General features: G+C 39.2%; 1 protein-coding gene across 5 annotated transcripts in view; it reads right to left on the reverse strand.

Annotated features, from left to right (window-relative positions):
• LOC134372124 (S-adenosyl-L-methionine-dependent tRNA 4-demethylwyosine synthase TYW1) overlaps window positions 1–25,985 on the reverse strand; it is a 216,539-nt gene that overhangs the window by 112,842 nt on the left and 77,712 nt on the right. For all 5 annotated transcript variants that reach the window (XM_063089339.1, XM_063089340.1, XM_063089338.1 and 2 more), the window contains 2 exons: window positions 20,068–20,245; window positions 8,040–8,175 (listed from right to left, as the gene is read on the reverse strand). In XM_063089339.1, coding sequence (XP_062945409.1) covers window positions 8,040–8,175; window positions 20,068–20,245 — 314 coding nt within the window. The remainder of the gene's footprint in view (window positions 1–8,039; window positions 8,176–20,067; window positions 20,246–25,985) is intronic.

The following is a 25,985-nucleotide window of genomic DNA, read 5'->3' on the forward strand; positions in this document are numbered from 1 at the left end:
CTAACTGGGGAGAAAAAACTGAGAAATACATGTGAAGTTCACAGTCCAGAGGTACAGAGATATGGCCCACTGAAAGACTGAGACCTACTCATAGGACTACACAAGGGTGCTTCAAAACGTTCATGGAAAACAGCATTAAAAGATAATGCAAATTGTTCCATACTCCCATCCTCGTAGAACACTTTCCTTCCCCTGACACCTTATCACCACAACACTAAAGGCCTGTTTACAACAGACCTTTTTACCCAGTACCTCATGTCCAGCTACCAAGAAAAAGCTGCAAAGCATTCTAAAAGGCAAAAACCAAGTTTGAAGAGACAGCAAGCATCAAAAGTAGACTCAGAGATGGCAGGGATGTTAGAATGATCAGATCAAGAATTTAAAACAACTGTGATTATTATGCTAAGGGCTCCAACGGTTAAAGCAGACAGCATGCAAGAACAGATGGACAATGTAAGCAGAGAGACAGTTTCCTAAGAAAGAACCAAAAAGAAACACTAGAAATCAAAAACATGGCAACAGAAATGAAGAATGCCTTTGAGATTGAACAAAGCTGAGGAAAGAATCTCTGGGCTTGAGGATATCTCAACAGAAATCTGTAAAACTGAAAAGCAAAGAGAAAGAAGACTGAAATAAACCAGAAAAGAATATCCTAGAACAGTTGGACAATTACGAAAGGTGTAACATACACGTAACAGAAATACCAGAAGGAAAAGAGAGAGAGAAAGGAACAAAAGCAGTATCAGAAGCAATAGTGACTGAGAATTTCCCCCAAATTAATGTCTAACTCCAAACCACAGTCCAGGAGGCTAAGAGAAAACCAAGCAGGATAAATGCCAGAAAAACTTTACATAAGTATATCATGCAGGAAAAAACTGCAGAAAATCAAAGATAAAGAAACAATCTGGAAAGAAGACAGAGGGGGAAAAAAGCTTACCTACAGCAAAGATAAGAATTACACCAACTTCTCAGAAACCATGCCAAAAGAAGAGAATGGAGTGAAACTTTTAAAGAGCTGAGAGGAAAAAAACCACTGTGTAGAATTCTGCACCCTACAAAATTATCCTTCAAAAGTGAAGGAGAAATAAAGGCTTTCTCAGACAAACAGAAATTGAGGAAATGTGTTGCCAGTATATCTTCCTTGAAATAAATGTTTAAAGAAGTTCTTCAGACAGAAGGAAAGTAATATAGGTCAGAAACTCAGATCCACGTAAAGAAAGGAAGAGGATTGGAAAAGGAATAAATAAAAATAAAATAAAATCTTTTATTTTTCTTATTCTTAATTGATCTAACAGAACAGTTTGTTCAAAGTAATAATTGTAACGATTACATATGCTTATGTACAGTGAAATGAATAGCAGCAATGACACAAGGGACAGGAGAAAAAGTTCAGGTTATTTTGTTGTGGAGTGGCATAGTGGTACTTGAAAATGAACCTGGATAAGCTGTAAATGTGTAGTACAAACTCTAGGGAAACCAATAACAAATGTGACAAAAGTATAATTGATATGCTAAGAAAGGAGAGAAAATGGAATCATACAAGATGCTCCATTAAAACCACATGTGGGTAAAACAGGATAATTTAGTCAGGCTCCCTTGGCTCAGGTCTGGTTGGGGGTCGAGCAGCACATTTCTTGTAAACAAGTTGTGTTTGGGTGAAGTTAGTGTGCATGTGCACCAATGTATCTTTTTAGTTCTGTTGCTATTTTGTGTTCTTCCGTTTGTGAAGCAGAACTGGCAGGCAGAGCTCGTGTCTAAAATAGAGCGTGTTTGCTCTGCTGGCAGCTGCTCAGTTTTTCTTTGGACTTTGCTGGTAGCAGTTGAGTTTTGGAGTTTCTCTTTGTACTGCCTAGGTATTAGATGTGTGTGTGCTGAATAAAGACTATTCTTTCTTCACCTACGGCTCCAAGGACCTTTCTGCTGTTACCTAGCTCATAGACCTGCATGTGAAGGGTTTGTGAATGGGTTCGAGGGATCTGTGAGCTCCAGACCTTAGCCCTAGCTCTACACCACAAAATATAGAGAAAGTGTGGAAGGCAAAAATAGGAACAAAGAACAAGGGCAACAAAGAGAAACAGCAACAAATATGAGAGATATTCATCCATCCATACAAAACATCACCTTTAATGTGTGCTATTGTTGAAATAACAAACAAAATACACCAGTGGAACACAACAGAGAGCCCAGAAGTACATACACACAAATATGGTCAACTGATCTTTAAGAAAGAAGCAAAAACAATACAATGGAGAAAAGAAAGATTTTTCAACAAATGGTGCTGGAACAACTGGAAATCCACATGCAAAGAAATGAATCTAAGCAGAGACCTTTACACTATTCAAAAAATTAATTCTCTAGAAGGTAACAAGAGAAAATCTAGACGACCTTGGGTTTGGTGATCACTTTTTAGATACAACACCAAACTCATGATCCATGAAAGAAAGAACTGGTAAGCTAGATTTCATTAATATTAAAATTTTCTGCTCTGTGGAAGAACAGTACCAAGAGATGAAAAGACAAGTCACAGACTGGGACAAAATGTTTGCAAAAGACATATCTGACAAAAGATTGTTCTGCAGAATATACAAAGAACTCTTAAATCTCAACAATAAGAAAATGAACAACGCAATTTAAAAAATGGGCCAAAGACCTTAACAGACACCTCACCAACGAAGACATACAAGAATGTCCATAAGAATAATTTACAATATTCAAAACTGTGAAACAATTCAAATGTCCATCAATAATGGAAACACTAAATAGTCTGTGGTATGGTCATACACTATACAGCAATAAAAATGAATGAATCACTATTTCTTGCAACATCATGAAAAAACCTCAAAACACAATATTGAGCAAAAGAAATCAGACACAAAAGCATAAATAATGAATGTTTCACTTACATAAAGTTCAAAAATAGGCAAAACAAAAATAAATTTAAAAGTTCAGTAATAAGAAAAATTACTCTATGGTGCTAGAAGTTGGCATAGCATTCACATTTTATATAAAAATATACTTGAAAAATATGTACAATATCATTTTTATAAGTGAAATACACACACACATATATAAGCACATATTAAAAACTGCAGGAGATAATAAAGCAATACAGTAACTGTTTACTTTTGAATTCTGGTGGAGTATGAGTCATCATATTTTCTTCATTAAAGTAATATTTATTTCCTAAGTAGTTTTTAGCAGACATGCTTACGTAACTTTTTAAGCTAATAAAAGAAAATGCCTTTAAATTCTTCATTAAATAACATTAGTACTCCTGGTTCTAAGGTTAACATTCACTACATTCGTATCTGTTGCTCACTTTCCCACCTGCCATCCTCCCATTCACCCCCTACACAGTGGCTTCTGCACAAGACACTGCACTACACTTCTTCTTGACACAGTCATTAAAGACCAAGTGGTAAATCAAGTTTCTTTTTCATTTCACCTTGACCTTTACTTTGTTATCTTTCTGGAAACTCTGTTTCCTGGAATTGTATATAATATATCACACTTGCATTGAATTGAACCAACATCTTTATCGAATTCTTCCCAGACTCGCTCTCTACTGCTTTTCACTTTGAAAGCTTCAATATTTTTGTTCCTAGGGCTCCTTCCTTGGCCGTCTTTAGGCACTTCTTGGGTGATGCTGTCCTCATCCTTGCTTTCAACTACAATCTACTGCTGAAGAGATGACTCCCAAATCTACACATCATACTCCAACACTCCTATGAGTCTCTAGTCCTGTGTAAGCCAATATCTACTAGACATTTCCTGGTGTTTCAATATAAACCTAATGCAATATATTCATATTTCCCTAAAACAAGCTTAGGTAGAAGTCAGGTCTGGAGGAAACCTATTCACTAGGGAATTTCTTGGGACTGGAGGGAAATAACCAGCTTGCAGACACTGGCTTTACATGACACCGCTGGAGGGATCAAGCACAGCTGTCTTGGTCTGATTTCAGAAGTGGCTAAAACCAGAATATCATTTTAGCTAAGCAGAACAAGGTAAAATTGTATTAAATCCAAGCTGGATGGAGTCAATACCCTTGGGAGATCTATACCAATGGAGAGGGCTCCCACAAGCTACATAAAGTTTTTAAGGCCAAAATAAAGCTTTAAAAAAGGTGATATTAAGAAACAGGTATCCAGACCAGCTGGATGGGTTATGGCTCAAGAACAGACTTTCGCATCCATGATAGGAGGTGGAAATAAAAAAACAGGTCAATAAGCAGAGGAAACAGAAACAGGGAAGAGAGATGAGCCCGTCCTGAAAGAGAGGGAAGAAGACATAATAGCCCATTGACTCCAGGATACTCTAGATTATATGATACAGCATTATTTCACAGTCCATTATTTTGTCTTCTCCTTTATGAAAGCAACAATGCTACCAATTAAACATGACATGCCATCTCTGGCTGCACCTGATTTTAGAAATATTAAAAAACGGCCAAATGTGCATTTTGCAATTCAGGAGCAGCAGAGGTACTAAGACTCCTCAAGTGTGCTGAGGATAGGAAACCGGACTTACTGTCAGGCCCCCAGGATGGGAAGCAGTGTGCATGAATACCATACACTCCTGCTACTGGCCAACAAGCAAGATGAAAGACTAAGCTGTCTTTAAAATGAAGATCATAAAGAAATTTACCAGCGTGCAAAAATGCTTATGACATGATGTTCAACAACAACAACAAAAGCAATATATAAAATTGAATCATACATACAGAAAAGCACCTCCTTCCCCAGATCAAATAGGAGTACTGCCAGTGTTAATAGTAATTGTCTTGAGGTCTGGAATCACAGGTAATTTCTTTCCTTGCTTCTTTTTATTTCTCTTTCCTTCCACCAAATTTCCATAATCAGCACATAACGTTTTTATAGTCAGAGATGAGAAGGTCAAATACGAAATGTTTGTTTTTTAAATTGCAAGCTGTGGGCCACATGCATACATTGGTTTATTTAAATATGAGACACAAAGCTACCTCATTAATGTACAATACTCTCTCCCTAACGATAAGACAACATTACTCAAATAATGATGTCAGGTCAGTTCATTATTGACATGCAAGAATGTGTAATGCAGGAAATTACTTTTGTCTTTTTCTTTTTTAAATATAAGGTTTCAAGAATGTCAATATTATTGCTTAAACAAGGAAAAGGATTAAATACTTCAGTTTTTTCCTGGCTCTTGACCTTGGCATAACAACATGCCAGCAGAAACACATCTGGTCACATTGCTGATAGAAGTCTACTGCTTAAGGTAGGCAGTGGCTCTTATACAAGATGCATTTCTCTTTTTTTTGAAAAAGGACTGTTTGACAAGTAGCTGTTGCTGACGGAAATTGAAGCTAACACATTTTCCCTGTTATCTTGACAGAATTGTTTTTTTAGCCCCAAATACTCAGTACCAATATATTTCTCGCCTCATATTGAAAAGGAACATTTTGACAAAGGATAAAGATCTGGAAATGTAAACATTATACTAGCCAAAAGTAAAAAACAAAACACTCTACCTTCTACTCCGAGTAGCACTATCTCATAAATAGGCTGAAAATCTTGGGACAAATAAAATTTTTGCTTATAAAGCTCAAGATATTGTCTCCTTTCAAATGCTTTTCCTTGCTCAGGCATACTAAAAGCCTGAACAAGCAATAACAATAACAATAAGCAATAAGAGTATGGAGTTCTAATTAAAATATTTGAAATACACTTTTATTGAAAAACTCAAATGATTATCAGATTACAGTAATAATGTTTGACCCTACCTAATAAATATAGCTACAATATACACGTTTTATTTTGAGTGTTAAACAGCAATAAAACAGACTTTTCTTGATAGCATCTATTATACCTTACAATATCAGATATTCAGAAGGAAATAACAGCTGAAGTAATTTAAAGAAAACTTTAAGGCAGCTTACTGCCACAGTTCTTCTTTCTTAAATGGCAACATAAACAATATAAGAACGAGAAACATAAACTGCAATTGCTATAAAATGCTTAGAAAGCAATCACCCTAATGTGTAGGCAAATAGTCTAAACAGCCTTTTTCAATGAGAATTAGAGACAATAGTGAGGTTATATTTAAGAGGCTCATGAGTTAGAAAATATTACAGAACTTTTAAGTTACTGCATTACTATCAATGAGTCAACCCAGATTAACAACAATTGAATTGGACATCTAAAGACTAGTAACTTCAAGATAAGAATTCATTTTGTGGAAAATTTTAGCCAAAGAAATAAATTAAGCTATGAAGCCGTTCTGCTAAAGCTTCCTGTCATCTTCCACACCCTGACTCAGAACCAGTCTAATAACAGTCTCAGATGTGTCTGATATTGCCATCTCCTGCTATTTACTCCCATCTAAATCTACTCTGATTTTTATACTATGAAAGTATTTCAAAAGTTCATGGAAAGGTTTGCATTATCTTGTAATTCTATTTTTTGATGAACTTTTTGAAGTTCCCTCATACGTACCTCCTGTCTCAGCAACAAGTGAAGATGACATGGCTGCAGGTAAAGTCCAAAGGCAAAGCAGTTTTAGAAACCCAAAAAGCACTTAGCCTGCAAGCTTTAAAATAACCAAGACAGCTCAAAAGCCAATGTAATGACTTTTGCACTTCTTAAATGATGTGTTATAACAAAAAAAAGCATCAATCTACCTTCTCAAGCATAAAATCGCCAACAAACAAAAAACACACAAAGGTTTAATCAGCTGAACAATCAGGAAAATACACTACAAAGCTCTGTTGAGTTTCCACTCACTCATTCTTTTAAGAAACATTTATCAAATATCATAAAATATGCTAGACATTGTGCGGAATTCAGGTATGAGTAAGGAATCCAGTCTGGGAGAAAGGGGCTACGATAAAACAGAAGAAACAACGTGTTTTATAGATTTATGGAGAAAGGTGCAGCTAAATGAAACTGCAAAAGCCTTCGCAGCAGAGGCAGTAATGAAGCTGAGCCTGGGATGGTGCGCAGAAATCCTACAAGTCAAAGAATGGAAAGAAAGGGCATTCCAAGGTCTGAGGAGAGGGTAATAACTAAAGACTCAGGAAAGAGAAAGTGCTGGGCACAGGTGCAGAGACAGGGAAATAAGGCATGCCTGGGAGCACAGGGGGCCACGTCTGGGAATGTGCACGGGGGCCAGATGGTGATGGACTAGGAATGTCAGAATAAGTGCTGGGCAAAGATGGAAAGGGAGGTTTTCTGTGACAGTGACTCCTGTACCTGGCTGCACATCGAATGTCACCTGTAATGTTTAACAAGAGAGTCTCAGATACCACCAGGAACAGGAAACTATAATTTGTTAAGCTCCTATGGAGAATCTCATTATCAGTCAGATATGGATGGAACATGAACCACCACTTAGAAAAGTGACAGAAAGGAAGGAAAGAAAAAGGTTTGGAGGGCAAGAGAAGACAGGGCAGAGGCAGAGAAAACAGAAAAGGGGAGACCGCTACAAGAGAAGTACAGAGGTGGAACCAACAGAAAGTACCAACCATGAGATGTGGGGCTAATGAAAAAGAATCCAAAGGCTATGTTAGGTCAAAAAGAAGAGGAAGGTAAGCACGCCATTAGAAAACACACAAGAAGGGCCATGTGTTTACTGGAAAAGACACTAAATTTGGACAGTCTGAGGCTGAGTTAACGTGGGGTGTAGGAAATTTGGTTCTAGAAATTCAGGAAAATTAACTTCATGTTTAGATATACACTATTTGCTAACACCTCTTCTAGGTTTGATGTATATTGCGACCTAACCATGTTTTATTAACTTTGGGGGTATATGTATCTCTCTCCTCAAGTACATGAAAGGCAAACAATATATATCAGGCACGGTGCTACAAACTTAAGAGAACTCAGTAAACATTTATTAAATAGTAAATGGTCAACATTCCTCAAAAGAGGAAGTCTTTAAAAAGCTGAAGACTTTAGTCTTTTTTTTATTTTAAAGAGAAAAGAGGGAAAATATCTCTCTATTCTTTTTTCCTTCTTCACTCATTCACTCATTCATTTTTAAGATATCATAATTCTTACCTTTGTTGCCAAGGCTTTTAAACTGTCAAGGAATCTTTCCCAGAAATCCTTAAAGAGTGGGCGGTCAATTTTCTTCAGGCTATCTCTGGTGCTAGCATCCACACTGACATATAGCTGAGTAACTGGCTTGAGGTTTCTTGGTAATTTTTTTTAAAAAAAGGAAAGAAAAGAAAAAAAAGAAGAACATCACACCTGATACAAGGCTTTCCATGATGTAAATAAAACTTACAATCTGTCATAGATGTGGTTATTAAATATTTCACTAGATCTACAGGCTTCTACTTCTCCCTGAAGACTGAAGCAATGATTTTAATAATGTGATAAAATGGGATGTCCTCTGGTTATTTTTTAAATGACTGAACACCATCCCTAATAAATTGAAAACATTCAATGATTTAAAATTGGCCACTCTTCAAACACTAGATTTTAATAGAAAATAAATGAAACAACATCTAACATTAGGTCTGGCAGCATCAGCCCAGCACAGAGGGCTCTCAGACCTAACTTTCCCCATAAATGATGCCACACAAGATTGACACAGTTGAAACCTCACAGCCCTGTGGGATCTGGGCTGATAGGCCACCTCCCATCATCAATTCACTGATTGAAGTCTTCTAAGGAACAACCCTGAAAGCTCAAGCCTTACCTGAAGGGCACAAAGTCATACCTACAACTCCAAAAGTGAGCGTGGGTTTAAAGTCAAGACTTTTTGGACACACAGTGACCTATTGAGGAGCTTTAAGCAACACAGAGCTACCTAGCACTTACAAAGGAGGGTATCCAGAAGAAAAACGTATGCTGCAGATTCTTATTTTTCTTTGCCTTCTCAGTTTCCATGAATACCACTCATTCTCCATGTTTCTCAAATTCATTGACTCAGTTCATAATTTCACTCCTACCTACTAGATTTCTAGCAAGTGAAACCTAGATTGTACTTTTTCCAAAGATTTTTTCCCCATCTCCTTTCAAACAAGTCTCATAAGTCATTCTTTTCAGTGATTTTAGAATCCTCTGACAAATTCTCCCACTATCAATTCTCTGTAACTACACTGCAGTTTATTCCACGCTTAACCCTACAATGTTAGGCATGCATTCTTTTGTTTCAAAGTCTGTACACTTTTTTTTTTTTGTCTTTTTGTGACCGGTAAGGGGATCAACCCTTGGCTTGGTGTCGCCCGCACCGCGCTCAGCCAGTGAGCGCACCAGCCATTCCTATGTAGGATCCGAACCCGCGGCGGGAGCGTCGCTGCGCTCCCAAGCGCTGCACTCTCCCGAGTGCGCCATGGGGCCGGTCCTAGTACACTTTTAAAAATAGAGATACAACTCATGCACCATAAAATTCACAATTTTAAAGCAGTTTTTGTGCTTTTTATATCTATCAGCATCAGCCATATTTTTCTTATTTTCCAGCCACACAAGCAGATACTTAAGTAGTTACTTTTTAGTGAATGCTGTTGACTTCAGTGGACAGAACTTTTAAGGGAATGTAGGCCAAACAAATGCTTGCAATGACTTGGCTTAGTGTCTAGACCCAAAGTTATTAGAAGTAGAGAAGCCCTAACCAAAGGTAGCTAAGAGAAGATTCAAATACTGGCAGACTCTCATTGCTCTAACCCCTCTGCAATATTGATATACAAAAGAGAATCCTTAAAAGTTCAGTAATGTGTCACTACCGAACAAAACACAGTGATTTTCCTGGGAGCCTCTTTAATAACAAACTATGCTACCTTAACTAGAATTTTTTTTTTTTCTTTAACAACAAAAAGATTGTCTTAATGGTTACTGATGGCTATCATCATCTGATACTTACAGGGCTTTGTCATAAAGCTTCCTGATGCAAAATGGGATCTGGCCTGACCTTTTCACTATGCCTCCAGAACTCCTGAAGATTATGAGCAGTAAATCCCAAAGACCATACCTATTTTACAAACCTCTATCGTTTACAAAAAAGGAAGCCCTGGACACTGACAGCACCAATAAAGAATTGGAGTCATTACTAAATGTGAGATGCTATAATTAAGGAAGTTTATAGATCTCTTGCCAGGGAACGATGGAAGAATAGAGAAGAGGAAAGGTCCCTAGAAATGAGAGAGCTCATTTCTAAGGTGCCAAAAGCAGCAAAGGGACCTTGGAGAAATTTTCTAAGCCTCAGGAGTCTTATTTCTGCCTAGTGCTGGCCTCTGTTCACCCAGGACAAGCAGGGAGGCTCCCAGATGGTCATTTGTTTGTCTCCATTCTATACAGAGATAGCAACATTTTAGCTTCCAAAAAGCAAGAAAATGTTATGTTATTAAACCCGAAACTCTACGATAATCTGGGGCTGTCAGATCAGGCCAAATAATTGAAGAGGAAGGAGGAGGATGCAGGAGAAAGTTGTTCACTGTCCACCAAGTACTCGTCAGGTGCTGAGTGCTCTACCCTTCTCATTCAGCCCACTGAATCCTCACAATAAAACAACGAGCTGGTTGCTTTTTATGCCCATTTCAGAGATGATAAGGCTGCAGTTCAATGAGGTTAAGTGGCCTGTGAAGGATCAACAGAAAACAAGTGTCAACAATGAGATTCGAGCCCCGAAGCAACCCCAGAGCCTATTCTAAGCCCACACCAAAATGGTGAAGTTCACAGCATGGCTGAGTATTCAAATCACTGCAGTTTAAGGCAACACACCATATTCCTAAAATGAAAAACCCTAGAGAATACAGATGATTTATGAAATGCAGATTATAACTGCAAAGTCCTAAGAAAAGCCAAAACTATGAGTCTTTGGAAAGAAATTCTAAACTTAATTCCTTTTCACAGGCTTCCGTACCTCATTCAACATTTATTCAGGGCTTCCTATGAACCAGACACTGGCACAGAGACTCGGCCCTCCAACTTCCATCAGGAGGGAACGAGAAATGGATGAGCATCCCACCAAGTGCTCAGCACCATGACTAAGGTGGGTGAAGTGCAAAGGGAATAAACAGAAGAACGAGTTGATTCTGTCTGGGGATTAAGAAAGGAGGATTAGGGGCAAAGTCAAAGCTGGCCTTTGAAGGACACAGAGTTCATCGAAAAGATCATGAGAAGATCATTCCTAGGGATGACCAAAGGAGAAAAGCAAGCAAAGGCCCAGAGCTGTGAGATGCATCAGGATAGATGAGTCACAAGCTATCTCAGTGGCTCTAACATGGCAAAGAGGACTGGGAGAAGTCTGAGGCCAGGTCTCATGACCTGCCACAAACGTTAGGCTAGGCTTGCCGAAGACTTAAGTAGTCAACGACACCATCAGGCCGGTGCTGAAGAAAGTAAGCTGGCTTCGGAGTGATGGGTGGATTACAAAGGTAACAAACTACACTGTTCCGCACCTGGCTCTTTTCTTACCCCCACCTAATACCAGTCCAACAACCCCTTACCCACAATTCCAAAATCCAAAGTTCTAAAAACCAAAAGGTTGTTTTTCTAAGTTTGGAGCCAAACTCACTTGGAAGCAAAATCTGACTTATCATGAGGCTCTTTACATTCTTAATTTTTCTGTTTATGTGAAAAAGAATACTCTGTTGCAGAACTAATTATGTGGGCCTATAGAGTGCTGGAGATGTTACACTCCCAGAAATGTTACAAAATACAGCATAAGCACTGTATTGCCTTTCTAAAATCCTGAAACACTTCTAGGCACAAGGGATAAAAGAGTGTAGACAGTTCCTTGTGGGTATCATTCCACACCAATATACAGAGTTTTGTCACTTTTTTTCTTTGATTTTTTTTTACAACTGCTTTGTATGACAGTATAAATGTACACTGTGATTTCTCTTTGATACACTGGTTATTTAACAGTGTGTTGTTTAATTTCCACATATTTGTGAATTTCCCAAATTTTAGCATATGAAATTTTTGACCATTATTTCTTCAAATATTCTCTGTCCCTTTTTCTCCTTTCCTCTGGAACTCCCCTTATGAATATGTTGGCATGTTTAACAGTGCCCCCCAGGTCTCTGAGGCTCTTTACTGATAGCCTTTTTGGTGAGGCATCATTCTTATATTTCTCTTTGGTTCTTTGGAAATACTTTCCTTTAGTTCTTTGAATGCATTTTCAAAAGCTAATTTAAAGTCTTTATCTAGTAAATCCAACATCTAAGCATCCTCAGGAACAGTTTCCATTAGCTGTTTTCTTCCCTATGTATGGGCTATACTCTCTTGTTTCTCTGTATATTTTGTGATTTTTTTCCCCTTGATGAAAACCTGACATTTTAAATAATATTATGGGCAACTCTGGAAATCAGATACCTCTCAACCCAGGATTTTTTTTGGGGGGGGGATGTTTATTTTTCAACTGTTTGCTGCTATTTTTGTTGTTGCTTAACTAATTTGTTAAATTCTGTATACTTTGTTGGTTTTGGCCATTGAAGTTTCTGTTCAGTTAGCTTACTGGTCAGCTAATGACTGGACAGAGGTATATTTAAATGCCCTCAGCCAATAACTCTTCGGAGGGCAAGCAGGAGCGGGATGCATGCTTTTGACGCCAGTCAGGCAGTTCACAGTTCTGCCTCAGTTTTCACCACCCGCTTGCTCAGGACATGAGGGGAGAGCACAGGCCTTCTCAAGTCTTCCTGAGCATGCTCACTGCCTTCCTCATGTGTGTGGTGGTCTAGAGTCCCAGGAATAGGCTGTAGCTTTTCAAAGTTCCCTATGAACATCTCATTCCCCAGTTTTTCCTTTTAGATTTTTTGGTTAGCTTCTTGTTTGCCCCAACTGTTTTGCCACATCAGGCAGCTGTGAAGTTAAACAATTCCCTATACTTGTTTATGAGAAACACCCCAGAGAGGGGCTTTTTGCAGCAGACTGAGTCACTTCAAATAAAGATAATCCCTATGAGTGAAAGCTTCCAGGAAAATACCACGCAGGCCACATAATGACCATTTTCTGGGAATGAGATTTTGAAGAGTTCCAACTCTATTTTGCTGCTCCCTCTGGCTGCTGGTTTTTACTATGATTGTGGGCTATTGGTTTTCAAGGCTACTACAAGAACTGGGGAAGTCAGAACAGAATGGGACATGTTAACATTACAAAGCTCACTGTTCTTACTGAGATTCCACCATTTTTCTTGAATAAATGCTCCTCGGATTGTTGCATGCCTTTGGTTAATCTCCATAGCTGAGAAAAAGTTGATTCAGATAATTTTTGCCAGTATTCCCACTGTTTTTAGGGAGGAACAGTTAAGGTCTGTACTCTGCTATTCCTGCTAACATCCAACCCACAAGTTTTGCATTTATTTCCATCATCATTAATCAAAATATTTTTTAATGTCCATTGTGATTTCTTCTTTGACCCATAAGCAAATAAGGAGTGAAGGAGTGTGCTGGTTAAATTCCAAACATATTGGAATTATTCTAGTTATCTTTTTATACTGATTTCTCCTTTAATTCCATTGTACTCAGATATCATGCTCTGTATGATTTCAACACTGTGCTGAAACCTCCTATAATGTCCATCATATGGCCACTTGGAAATTGTTCTATGAGCCAAGTTCTGTGGTCTCGAAAAGAATTTGTATTCAAAGTTTCTGGCTACAATGCTCTATTTCTGCAATATAAGTTAAATTTGTTAATTCAGTTGTTCAGTCTTCGATACTGCTACTGATTTTGATTTGCTTATCAGTCTGAGTGAAGTGTGTTAGGAATCTACCATTTCTCCTAGTAGTCTATCAATTTTGAGACTATGTTATTGTTTACAAGTTTTGAGTTGTTATATGGTTTTATGTCCCTGGTGGGTTTAATATTTTATTACTAAGAAATACCCATCTTGTCTCAAGCAATGGGTCTTGCCTTAGAGTATTTTTTGACCAGTATTACTCAGCCTACTCTCCAAAGGTGGAACTTCTAAGTGTTTTTCATGTATTATCTCATATACTCACAATGCCACTCATAATCATTATTATTATAGTCATTTTACAGATGAGGAAACTAGAAATTTAAAAGCTAGCTGTCATTTCAGAAAGACAATAGGTGGCTCAGTCAAGATTCAAACCCAGATCTTTTCTAGTCCAGAGCCCAAGCTCTCCACACCTCACTGTACTACCTGTCTCCTTTTACAGCCCATCTAGACATGCATGTTTCTGAAAAGTGTTCCATCAATTTATGGTTACAGGAGAAGACCATGTTTCAAACTTAACAAATTTACTACAAACAAAATAGGCTGGGAGAAAAAAAAACTTATACTGGAAAAATCAGATGGTATCTGGAGTCAATATTCATTTCATTGTAGCTATTTTCTGTAACCAGTTTTAATTAACACATACAAGAAAACTTTATTTTCATTTGAATTCATCCATCTCCTCAAATATTTACTATACATCTACTATGTGAAGAGCCATCCAGTTTATAGAGGTTCTCTAACAGATGTGGTAAATGCCTTAAAAAATTAAACAAAACACAAGCAAAAAAAAAAATAACAGAAATACAGGTAGAAGAAGCAGAAGAAAGAGAATAAAGCTCATACACAGATTCAAGGAGAAAGGTGCTCAAAAGCGAATGTACACTGGGATGAAATTTGGTGGGAGGCAGGGGGAGCATCTGGAAAGTTAAATGTTAATTAGGTAATAGTTAACTGTCAAACACAGCTCTGTCTTCTTATAATAAACCTGCTAGCAGCTAGAAAGATTTGAATTTAAAGTATTTACAAAAACAAAAGACAAGCAAAAAAACCCCAAAAACTACAAGATTTTAAATATAAATTTAAAAATAATATAAATTACATAGATAAGAAAATTATGATGAAATAAAGTAAAGGTTGACAAAAGATGAAGCTAAGAGTGAGTCAGTGTACATACAAGTATAAATTCGACTCTAAACTCTCCAGAACACTCATAAAGAGGAAAACACTGCTACAGGATTCAAACGTCCACAAAATAAGAACAAACCAGTCCTCTGAGGTTCCTTGGAGGGAAGACACCGTTCAGTGCTGCGGAACATCCTCCTCGACAACGTCCTTGCCTTGCAACACGGTGATGTTCAGAGACCTTCTGTGGCCTCACAGCACAGAGCAATGCAAAGCATCGCTCTATGAGCGCTCCACCAAACCCAAACCACGACCTCACCTGTGACGCAGCCCTCTGAAGGCAGGGCTGAACGCAAGCCTAGATGGCACGGTTTCCGCAACAAAGGCTCTAAACTCACGTCTCCGGGGGCCAGGACATGAAGTCAATCAAGTAAGTCACTTCTAAGGGGAAAAAAGGTCTTTGTACACCAAAATGCAGATCACATAAGAAACACAATATTCTTTTCTTACTCAGAGTAATATGCTTTTTTCCATTTTTTCTTGGACTATGTGGCAGCACTCTCAGTCTCCCTTTCATTATTTCACTTTTGTTAGAAATGGTGGCAGAAATGCCTCTGCTATGAAAAAATCAGCAGTGCAGCTCCTCTGACAAGTGGCAGACAACATCTGCCTCAGGGCCGAGGAGATGGCAGAAGGGGAAGAGCGTGGCACAGTGAAAATTGGAGGTTTCACAAAAAAAGACAACTGTTACTTGGTTCTTGACAATTTTTGCCCCAGGTCATTCTTTTCAAAAGCCAGAAATCCAAGTTTTGTACAAAATCTCCTGATTTTAAATATTGGCTCAAAAAAAATTTTTTTAACATGATGGAGAAAAAACAAAACCTACTTCTTATCAACTACCGGTTTGAGACCTCTGGGCTTAAGGACTAGATGGATTACATACCCCCGGGTCATCCACATGACTTTTTTTTTTTTTCTTTCAAATGAGTTTCTAAAAGCTACTGAGCTCCAGTAAGTTCAAGGTTACACTTCTTGGCGAGTACTGTCTGTTGTGCTGGGCACAGTCCAAATGTGGCCATACGTTCCTCCTCCCCCGTGCCTGTGCCTGTGCCCATGCCCCCTCGCCCTGAAGCTCTGAGTGACTTCTCACTGACACTGGCTCAGCTGTATGGCTTGCTTTGGCCTACGAGAAGTGAGCATCTTACAGGGAGAGACTTGAAAGATGCCTGGGCACTGGGGCATGCCCCCCACACCTGCTGCTCTTTGAATCTCTACCACATGGGATGAAGCCCAGGCTAGCCCATTGGAGGGTAAGAGGCCACGTGAATAGAGGCCGCAGCTGTTCCAGCCAAGACCATCATAAATCAGCCACACCCAATGGACTCACCAGCTTCCTGGACACAAGCAATGCCGAGACCAGCAAAGCTGGCCAGTATCAAAGACCTGCCCACCTATCTGCACAATTATGAGCTGGACAAACGTCTGTTAGTTTGAGCCACATAGTTTGAGGTGGTGGTTATAGCAAATGATAACTGCTACATGCTAAAATATATCAGTTACATTCCTACCAAAAATATCATCATAAAAACACTGTTTTGGTAGATATAAGAAGGCTTTCCTGGAGAGAAATGGCATTTTTCTTCTCCAATCACCACCTGACCTATAATCAATACTAGTGCCTTACATTCTTGTCACTTTTATCAACCTCTGTTTTGACAAAGGCATAAAGCTACTCAAACAGAGTGCAGCTGCTTTCCCATCTGCCTAAGGTGTTTACTTCCAAAACTGCTATCCCCAACCAATGGGATTTGCTTAATGCTGGCCATCTCCAAGAATCCTGTGGGGCCACTTCACTGTGAAAGCCCCCTTGGGGAGAGAACTGTCAGCAAAGAGCCATACCCTTGTAGCTAGAGAGAGAACTGAAACCCCCTCTTAGGGAAAATTTAAGTGCCTTGAAAAGGCCACTAGCCTAAATGTAATGTTGCAAGTGCGCCAAGGAAAGAACAACTGACAAAGCCAATATTCTCCTCAAATGCACCAGAGTACAGGTAGTAATGCAGTTACTTTAAAAAAAATTTTTTTTAATTAAAAAAATGAATAAATAAAAACTTAGTAAACCACCCAGAGAGCATTATTACTTCCTAGTGTATGCTCAAAGATAAAATGGTTGCAAGAGGTTCACCTAGTAGCTGCAATGAATGTCAGCTCTGACTTGCTGTGTAGAATTAGCACTATGAACAGAGGAAACTTCCAAAATCCATGACCTCTGTGTTATGTTAGTTAATCTGTAGCCTGTTTTTGTGAAAGAAATTAAGACACTATAGACAACTGGCATTTAGATTTTCTCCTAATTCACAAAAATAGAACAATATTATTTACACTTAGAAAACTATTTTTCTTTCTGTTTTCAATTACCTATACTTAGAAAACTATTTTTCTTTCCATTTTCTCTTAGGCCATGGGGTTGGGGGTGCAAGAGCCCTTAGTTAAACTCAGAGAGGCCTCAAGTCATAAAAGTACTAGTTTAAGAGTATGAGCAATCTCTGGTCCATTTTATTTCACTACTCCAGAGTGTTTAAAACTTGAAGTTTTATGACACATCATAGTACCTGGGATGGCAACTCTCACTGCTCGTAAGTTTTTTCTGAACTATTCACGTCTTTCTTTGGGGACGTGTAGGTGTAGGAAGGTTGCCTTATACTTAGGATCCCTAAAATTTGGACACATACACTACTCCCAAGCCAGCGGAACTGCTCTGCCTCAGAAAAAGGAACACCTAACGTTATGCTCTTCCACGCAACACTCTCAGGCTCTCGCTATCAGAAATTCTTCCCAGATCCTAGCAATAACCTGCAGATCTCAGCTTGGGTTTTGTTCTTCTCTATGTCTAGACAGGCATTTCAATGGATAACAAAGACGTGCAACTTTTTGAGGTCCAAACCTAGAATGTCTACTTTCTATATATTCTCTCCTGTGCCCAGGAAAGGATATAACTAAAACAGGGACACAGTATAACTTCTACACCGATTCCCTGAACCACGGCAACTTTAATGTTAGAAGCTTCAAGAATACTCTAAAAATGCAAAAAAGGAACTATCCTTTCCTAAGCACTCCTTCTTCCTGAGTACTCCTCATACAGTGAACCCTTTCTTTTTCTAAACTCTTGTGATCAAAATCTGAGAAATTTGCTCATCCTCCTGTGCCCCAGCCATGCCACCTCACTTCTTCCTCTCTGCCTCCCACCCAACTTACCAGCACCTGCACTAAATGCCTGGTTTATTTCAATCGAGAAATATTTCTTTGGAACCATGTGCCATCATATCCCATTTGCTCCTTGAGGATGACAATCAAGACTAAGACTAGTACAGACTAATACGGTGTACGCACTGTGATCCCCCTGCTCACCAGCAGAGGGGGGAGAGAGACCAACAGCATCTGAGAAGGTTTACCGTGTGTCAGTAAGTGCAGGATGCTTTCAAGCTAACATCTTACTTAATGCTCTGTAATTTTCCTCAATCCACAATGGCACTCACAAGGAATTCCATGCTTGATCAAACAATGAATCAGACTCTGTGGTTATCATTTTGCAGAGAATTACTTACATCGTACCCATAGAAGATTCAATTCTTTTTAGGCATATAGGCCTTAAAATTGAGATAGACTCCCTTTCTGTGTGTGTATACATATATATATATATACACGCACACACACCACCCAACACCACTCTATCCCAACGTCTCTCCCATGAGACAAGAGAAAACTCAAGAATTTTAATCCCAAAAAAAAGTTGAAAAAAAGGAATGGTGGTAACTTTATACAAAGTATACACATTAACTCTTTTTTAAAACTTTTTTTTTTAATTTTACCTTTTCAAACAACTTCACAAAGTGATATTTTAGCTATCTTTGCAACAGCATTGATTTTCATATTATTGCCTGGTAGCCAATAATTTTAATCAACTCTCTGATTTCCTACAATGCTAAATTTAAAACTATCTTTATATGTGTGTGTGTGTGTAATCATTCTTTCTACAAATAATAGTGTCTTTTGTATTTTTTACAATTATTTCCTCCTTTTTTCACGTCATACCTTTTTGGTCACTATTTAGAAAACAAATTTAAACTAAAAAAGATCATTGTTTTTTACTCCTATTTGGGAATTTCCCCAACATTTCACAGCCCATTTACTGAGTACCTACAGTGTGCCAGGCACTATGCTAGCAGCACAAGGATAAATAAACAAGCAGGGGTCTCTGGCCTCAAGGAACTCACAGTCCAATGGGGAAAGCACAGGCGAATGACAGCTAAGCACAACTGAATGTTCTGGGTGCTGCCACACGTGCATATTCCAAGTATGATTCAAAAACAGATACGTCCAGGCCCAGGAGATGCCTCTGTGGGTGCCACCTGGGAGCCCTCTAAGTCACCCAAGCCATCCTCACCATCTCACCACCTAAACCTGCTCCTGCCTTACCTGATCCTCTACTGCCGTGGGGCCCACAATCCTAGCAGTCAACAAGAGCGGAGCCCTCAGTGTCACCACTTAGTCCTCCTCTGTACTGGCTCTCAGAGCCACACGGTCAGTTTGCCAATCCTATCTATTACACCTCGACAGTACCTTTTTAAGACTCCTCATTCTTACAGTCTTACTTCCATCCTTATAACTCTTACTTAAACAAACATAACAATCCCCTCTCCGGGGTCCTACTTCTGCTCTCCCACTGTGTACCACACTAGTAGGTGACTCTGCAGGCAGCAAGATCTTTCTAGAAAGCAGCAGGTGAATCCTCAGCAATCTACTCCGAACTTTCCAACTTGACGTGCAGCTGCCACTCCCCTTCCTGCGGTCCAGATGAGCTATATTTACATAAGAGTTGTTACAAGTACCCTAATTCCATGTCTTTCTCAAGAGGTTCCTTATTAAAAAATACAGTTTCCTAACTCCCCAAGGACCAATCCCAGCTATATTTTAAGATACAAATTAAATGACAGCTTCTCTGAAAACTTTCACCCTGCTTCTCACTTGTGGAAAAAATTGCATTCTCTTTTGAATTCCCCTAGCAATTTATTGGTGCCTTTGTTTTTGTTACTAATGTTATCTCCCCTAATAAAATGAATTTTGAAGAGCAGGACCACCTTTGCCTCCTAAAGCCCAACATTTGAATGTAGAAAGTAATCTGTAAATCCTCTTTGAACGTGTTAATGCCTATTAGTTGTTCTTTGTAGTCAAACATAGACTTGAGGACCATATCTCAGTAGGCTAGACTACTCACCTGATTTCTACAGGGAACTGTGCATTTGTGACCAGGAAACTGGAGATCTTACACTGATGGAGCAGCTTCAAAAACCTGTTGATCTCTGGGTACATGATGGGCTCTCCCACAAGGGACAGCGCGCAGTGCTTCACCCTCATCGCTTCTTCAAGGCGGTCTGCTTTGACACCTGGTGCTCCTAGAGAACACAGTGAGAAGGAACAAGCTAAATAAAGCACAGATAGAGGACATCACTTACATTTCTCCTAATGACTCTTTGATTTTAGAGGGCAAATTCATTTTTGATACCAGCCAAAAAATACAAAGCAAGGGCCAGAGGGTGAAAAAAACTAGAATTATTAAATCATAAAAGTCAGTCAACGGACTGGCCAGATAGTTCAGTTGGTTAGAGCACAGCCCCATACCACCAAAGTCAGGGGTTCAGAACCCCTTACAGGCCAGTCGTCACAAAAAAAATAATAAAAATCAGGAATCTCATCCTTAGTTTTAGTACTAATTAAACCACATTAATACAAGCAGGAAAAACTAACTTTGTTATCTAATTATTTGGAAAGCAGAATATCTCACTTTCCATAGTTTTCTTACCTCTGCATTCTTTCATGTTGGTCTAAGAAGATGAACTCAGTATATCTACATAAGGAGAAGGCTCTTCTAGACCAATCATATCCCCATGCATTCCTCAAGTATCCTGACTGGGAAATTAAACTGTAGTTGGCCCAAAGTTATATAGGAGAGAAGAAGAGACCGGTAGATCTTGCCTTTGGCTTCAAATTGAAATCACCTCAGGAGCTTCAAAAACTACCGCCACCCAGACTCCCTCCAAACACTCTGTTAGTGCGAGCAATGGTGCAAGTCGGGGTAATGAAAGTTTAAAAGTCCCTCAGGTGATGGGAATGTGCAGGCAAGGTTGAAAATCACTGCATAAATCAGATGACCCCAAACCTCTGCACACTGATATCACCTGGGAATCTTCAAAGTTCCAAAATCGAGGCCACAGCTCAGATCAATTAAATCACAATCCCTGGAGCAGGAGTACAGGCATCAGTAGTTGTAAAGCTCCCAGGACACTCCAATGTGCAGACCAGTTCAGAAACTACTAGCCCACACCACTGGCTCTCAACCCTGGATGGACACTGGAATCACCCAAAGAACTTTTAAAAATCCCAGTGTCCAGGCAGTATCCCAAACCAATTAAATGACGATCTCTGGGGATGGGACTCAGGCACTGGTATTTTTTACAAACTCCCCATGTGATTACAGCATGCAGTACACTGGGACGAGCACTGCTCTTGACTCAAATGTAAAAGGCATCTGAGACAGAATGTCCCAAAAGTCCTTCAAGCATACATGGAATGGGGAAAACTTGGACAGAGTGAAACAGAGAAGTAAAAATACATCTCTCTTACTTCAGATACTTCTAAGTCAATTACTGCTAGGTTCTTTTTGAAGAATGCATTCTATCTGAAGGATGCAGACTCCTTGTGGAGATTGGGAGTGGGAGAGAAGCACGGTCTTATTACGTCTTGGGCACTTATTAGCCATCTTTGAAATTGAATGTTCTTAGCTGTGAACAGCGTCTACAAAGAAGAATCTTTGCTGCAGTGAAATGAGAGAGTGTGTGTAAAGGCCTTAACAGAGTGCCTGGCACATGAGAAACATTCATTAAGTATTTGCTATCATCACCTTTATTCCAGTTTATTACAATGACTAAATCCCCGTCACTGTCACCTTAACAACAGCAAAGCACCTGCGGGAAATAACATTAACTTTCGCTGCTCAGCCATGCCTCAGTTTTCAGGAAGTGATCTTATACACACACACACATTCGCACTAACGCACACTCTGCTTGGAAATAAGCTAGTGCTGGTAACACCCAAGACATCAACCCAACATGATACAAGCTAAAAGTAGAACTATCTAAAAGTGACAGGTGATATCTTCTTTTATGACTGTCTAACTGCAATTCTAAGAATGCATTTCACACGTCAGTACTTTTGGATGAATAATTTTTTATGTTATTGAAACATAAAATCTTAACTCAAGCGAATCAAGGTTTTAAATAAAACTTGATGCTTAAACTCATTCTGTGTTGCCAAGACAACTCAGCATTAAGCATAACATTTCCTATCTACAAAAAGTATCATTAACTTTCATCTCCCCATGACCTGCTGAGTAGAAGGCCGATTTCACCTGAACTCCAAAACTAACTCAAAGCTCAGAAAGTACAACAACTGGGCATTGGCTAGGCCCTGGCCACTGGGAGTCGGAGCACTGGGCTCCAATTCTGGCTCTGCCACTAAACTGGTTTTGTGTCCTTAGTCAAGTCTCTCGCCCTCTCTGAGCCTATTCATTCCCTAATCTTTAAGATGGGGATTTAACACAAACACACACACACATATTCTCTCTCTCTCTCTCTCTCTCACACACACACACACACACACACACACACACACACACACACACACATAGTGGACGGAGCTGTGATAAGAATGAAATGAAACAAGCTATATGATATACTTAGTGTGGTGCCAGACCCAGCACATGAGCATTCAAAAAATGTCAGCTGTAAATACTTTTACTCTGTGAATTGAAAAAGAAATTCAATTATTTTAAATACTTTAAGTGAAATGGTAATTCCATTCAATTAAATGTATGTTTATTGATCATCTACTATGCGCAAGCACTGTTTTAGGAGATTTTTCTATCAGTAAATAAAAGAGAAAGGTCTGTGCCTTTGTGGAGTTTACATTCTAGCAGGTGAGGTACAGAGAATAAACATTAAACATAATAATCAGTAAATTCTACAGCAGAACAGGCCAGGAGAACTTTCTGCGATGATGGAATTGGCATCTGCACTATCTTGTATAGTAAAGCCTCACTGAAAAGGTGAGGTCTGACTTGAAGGGGATGAGGGAATGGGCCACAAGAATGAAGACGGGAAGAGCTTTGCAGACGAAGGAAAGGCCCTCACGTGGGAGCCTGTCTGACATGTTTGGAATCTGAATAACATGGGTAGCTACTGGAGGGTTTTGAAAGGAAGGGCAGCACCATGTCACTTTTGCTTTAAATGGATCACACTGGGTATATGTTGAGAACAGAGAAGCAAGGAAAGAAGCTAATCTGCCAAGAGGCTATTGTATACTCTATGCAAGAAATGGTGGTGTCTTGGACCAAGGTGGTGATAGTGGAGGTGGCATAAAGGGATCAGTGGCTAGATCTATTTGGAAGGGACAGTCCAGAGGATTTTCTAAAGGACTGATGTACGGTATGAGAGAATGAGAAGTATCAATGACTTCTACAAGGTTTTTGGCCTGGACAACAGAGCAACCACCAACACAATCCAAGAAAGACTTGGTGGTAATAGGTATGGGGGACAAAGAGGAGGACCAAGGACTGAGTACCAGGATATTCACAATTCTGGGCACAGAAGAGGAGTCAGCAAAGGACACTACCAAGGAGGAGCCAAGGAGGAAGGAGACGACCTTAAAGGAGACCAACTGCCAACTTTTCTGGAGAACTACAACTAAAAATGTAACATACTTGCCCATTTAGACAATCACAAAAACAAACAAACAAAAACCAAGACAAAAAAGATCCGTGTGGTAAACCTTCTAAAATAATGAATCCAGATATTTTTTAATTACCCTGATTCTCTCGAAAACAAAGCATTGAGAAGGATATGTAAAACCCTGGTTCTCCCCTTCATAAAAGCACATTTCCAGTTACTGCTCATGCCAGAGGTTGTTACAGTGCTGCTTCTCCCAAACACAGGGCCTTGGGAACTCAACCTCATGCCTGCATTCAATGTCCTCGAAGAAATGTGTAACAAAATAAAGCATCCTCTACATTTCTACTGGAAAAATGTCCTGCAGAAGGAAGAGACAGTCCAGGGAACAGAAGACACTGTTTCAGTAGCAAATCTACAATGCCATTTCCCACTATGAGATATACACACACACAATCTGTTCTCTTCTTGTTTCTCAAAACTTAACCCTTTCACAACTAAACTCTGCTTTGTTATTCTAATTTTTTAATGTTTTTGTTACAGCAAATTTTCTGACATGCCTCTCATCCTGAATAGATTCCTGATCCTGGATAATTACAACTATAATCATCAAATTAACTAAGATGCTGACTCTGTCTCACTAAAAGATGCCAAAGCAAGAACTTGGAATTCCAGAATTTTCATGCAATGTGATAGCGATAAATAACACACAAATAAACATGACATTTTGCTTGGCATACAGTATTATATTTCTAAAGTTTGGCCAGTCAGAAATGAAACATTCTCTTCTTTCTTCTCATAATATAGTTCCAGGCCAAAGATCTTCCCAAGAACTCCTCCTGGCTGAAGGTCATATGTAATATATGTGTTTTTGGTTTTTCTGTGTTTCTTTTTTTTGGTGGCTGGCCACACACGGGTCAAGCCCCGGACCTTGGTGTTATCAGCACCACACTCTAACCCACTGGGCTTAACCAGCCAGCCCCTTTAATACAAGTTTGATAAGACACTTCACTGTGAGGTTTTTCATAAGTAAGTTTCAGAAAACAATTAGCAGGTGGTGCTCTCTTCCCCACCTCCCATTTCTTTATATGCGTACTTTAGCATACCTTTTATACCTAGAAACCTTTTATTTCTTGTATTACTTCACTTTTAGCTTAAAGTAAACATCTGGCAACAAATGAGGCCTTTTTAACATCTTTATGTTCAGCACCGAGGACGTTCCTGACAAAGTTTTCACTCACTCAATGTCTGCTTAATGGATGGGAAACCAAGCTCAGGAAACCTTGCCCCCACCTCCAGGCACTGTTTCTCCCTGCCATGATGGTGGCACTTAGAAGGGACAGACAGCATTTTGGAAAGATGCTGAGTCGCACTGAAATTCTGACCCACTTTTAATCAATGTAAAGTTAATTTTGCATGTGTATAAAGGGAAAGCTAATAAAGGTCATGAAAAGAAGGATGTTTTGCTGATTCAGTGAAATAACTGAAAAGACAATGATTGCCCTTAGAACTGAGAATAAGAACGCAAAAGGGAGGCGTTTAAAAAAATCAGAGAATATCTTCAAAAATCTGTTCAAGGCTGGCCATTTAGCTAAACTGGAAGCTAAATCCGCCTCATCCTACACAAAAATAAAACCATGAAATGACTGAAGCAGACCCACAGGAGAGAGCAGGTGCTCTTCCTCAGAAGAGGGAACGCGTACGAGAAAACAAAGGGCTCCAAGCCAGAGTAAGGGAATTATTAACAGGCTAAAGGAGTGGACCGCTAGAGGTCAGAGGCCAAAGTGGAGATACCCAGAACAGAAGAAACTAAGAAGGAAATGGCTTCAAGAGCCTTTCAAAATTGCCTGTAATTTCCAACTTCAAAAGAATCCTATTCCTAAGCATTTCTGTTTAAGCCTACAATTAGTATTCCCACAAATATCATTAAAATAGAAATTAAGTGACCATGCAAACTCCCAAATACCAAATTAATCTTTAATATACTTAAACTATAGCATTAATAAATCTACTGCAATACCACCTAATCAAATTCAAGTATTTTTTCATGAAGGAAAATGTATTCTAAGCTCCAACCAAGGAAACCAGAAACACACATTTCCTTTTGGTTTTCTACTTTTGTTTTGTTTTTAAGCCACAAGGGGACACAGGGTGATGGTCTGGGGACTCTAATGGGTGTGGAAGAAGAGAAAGAGGGAATAGATTCCTTCAGGGCATCTGCAAGTGGGCAACTCTGTGTTGCATGAGATAAGCCACTTCTCCAGGCTGACTCTATCGAGGAGTTCAGATTTGGGGAAAATGGAATAGACTGTCCAACAGGTCCAAAATGAGATCTAGTGTTACATTTCTGCATCTTTAGTGTTCAAGGGTAAGATCAGACCTGCACCCAGGTGAGCACATTGGGTTCAAAAGA

Source organism: Cynocephalus volans, chromosome 3, assembly GCF_027409185.1.
Source record: "Cynocephalus volans isolate mCynVol1 chromosome 3, mCynVol1.pri, whole genome shotgun sequence".
Lineage (NCBI taxonomy): Eukaryota > Metazoa > Chordata > Mammalia > Dermoptera > Cynocephalidae > Cynocephalus > Cynocephalus volans.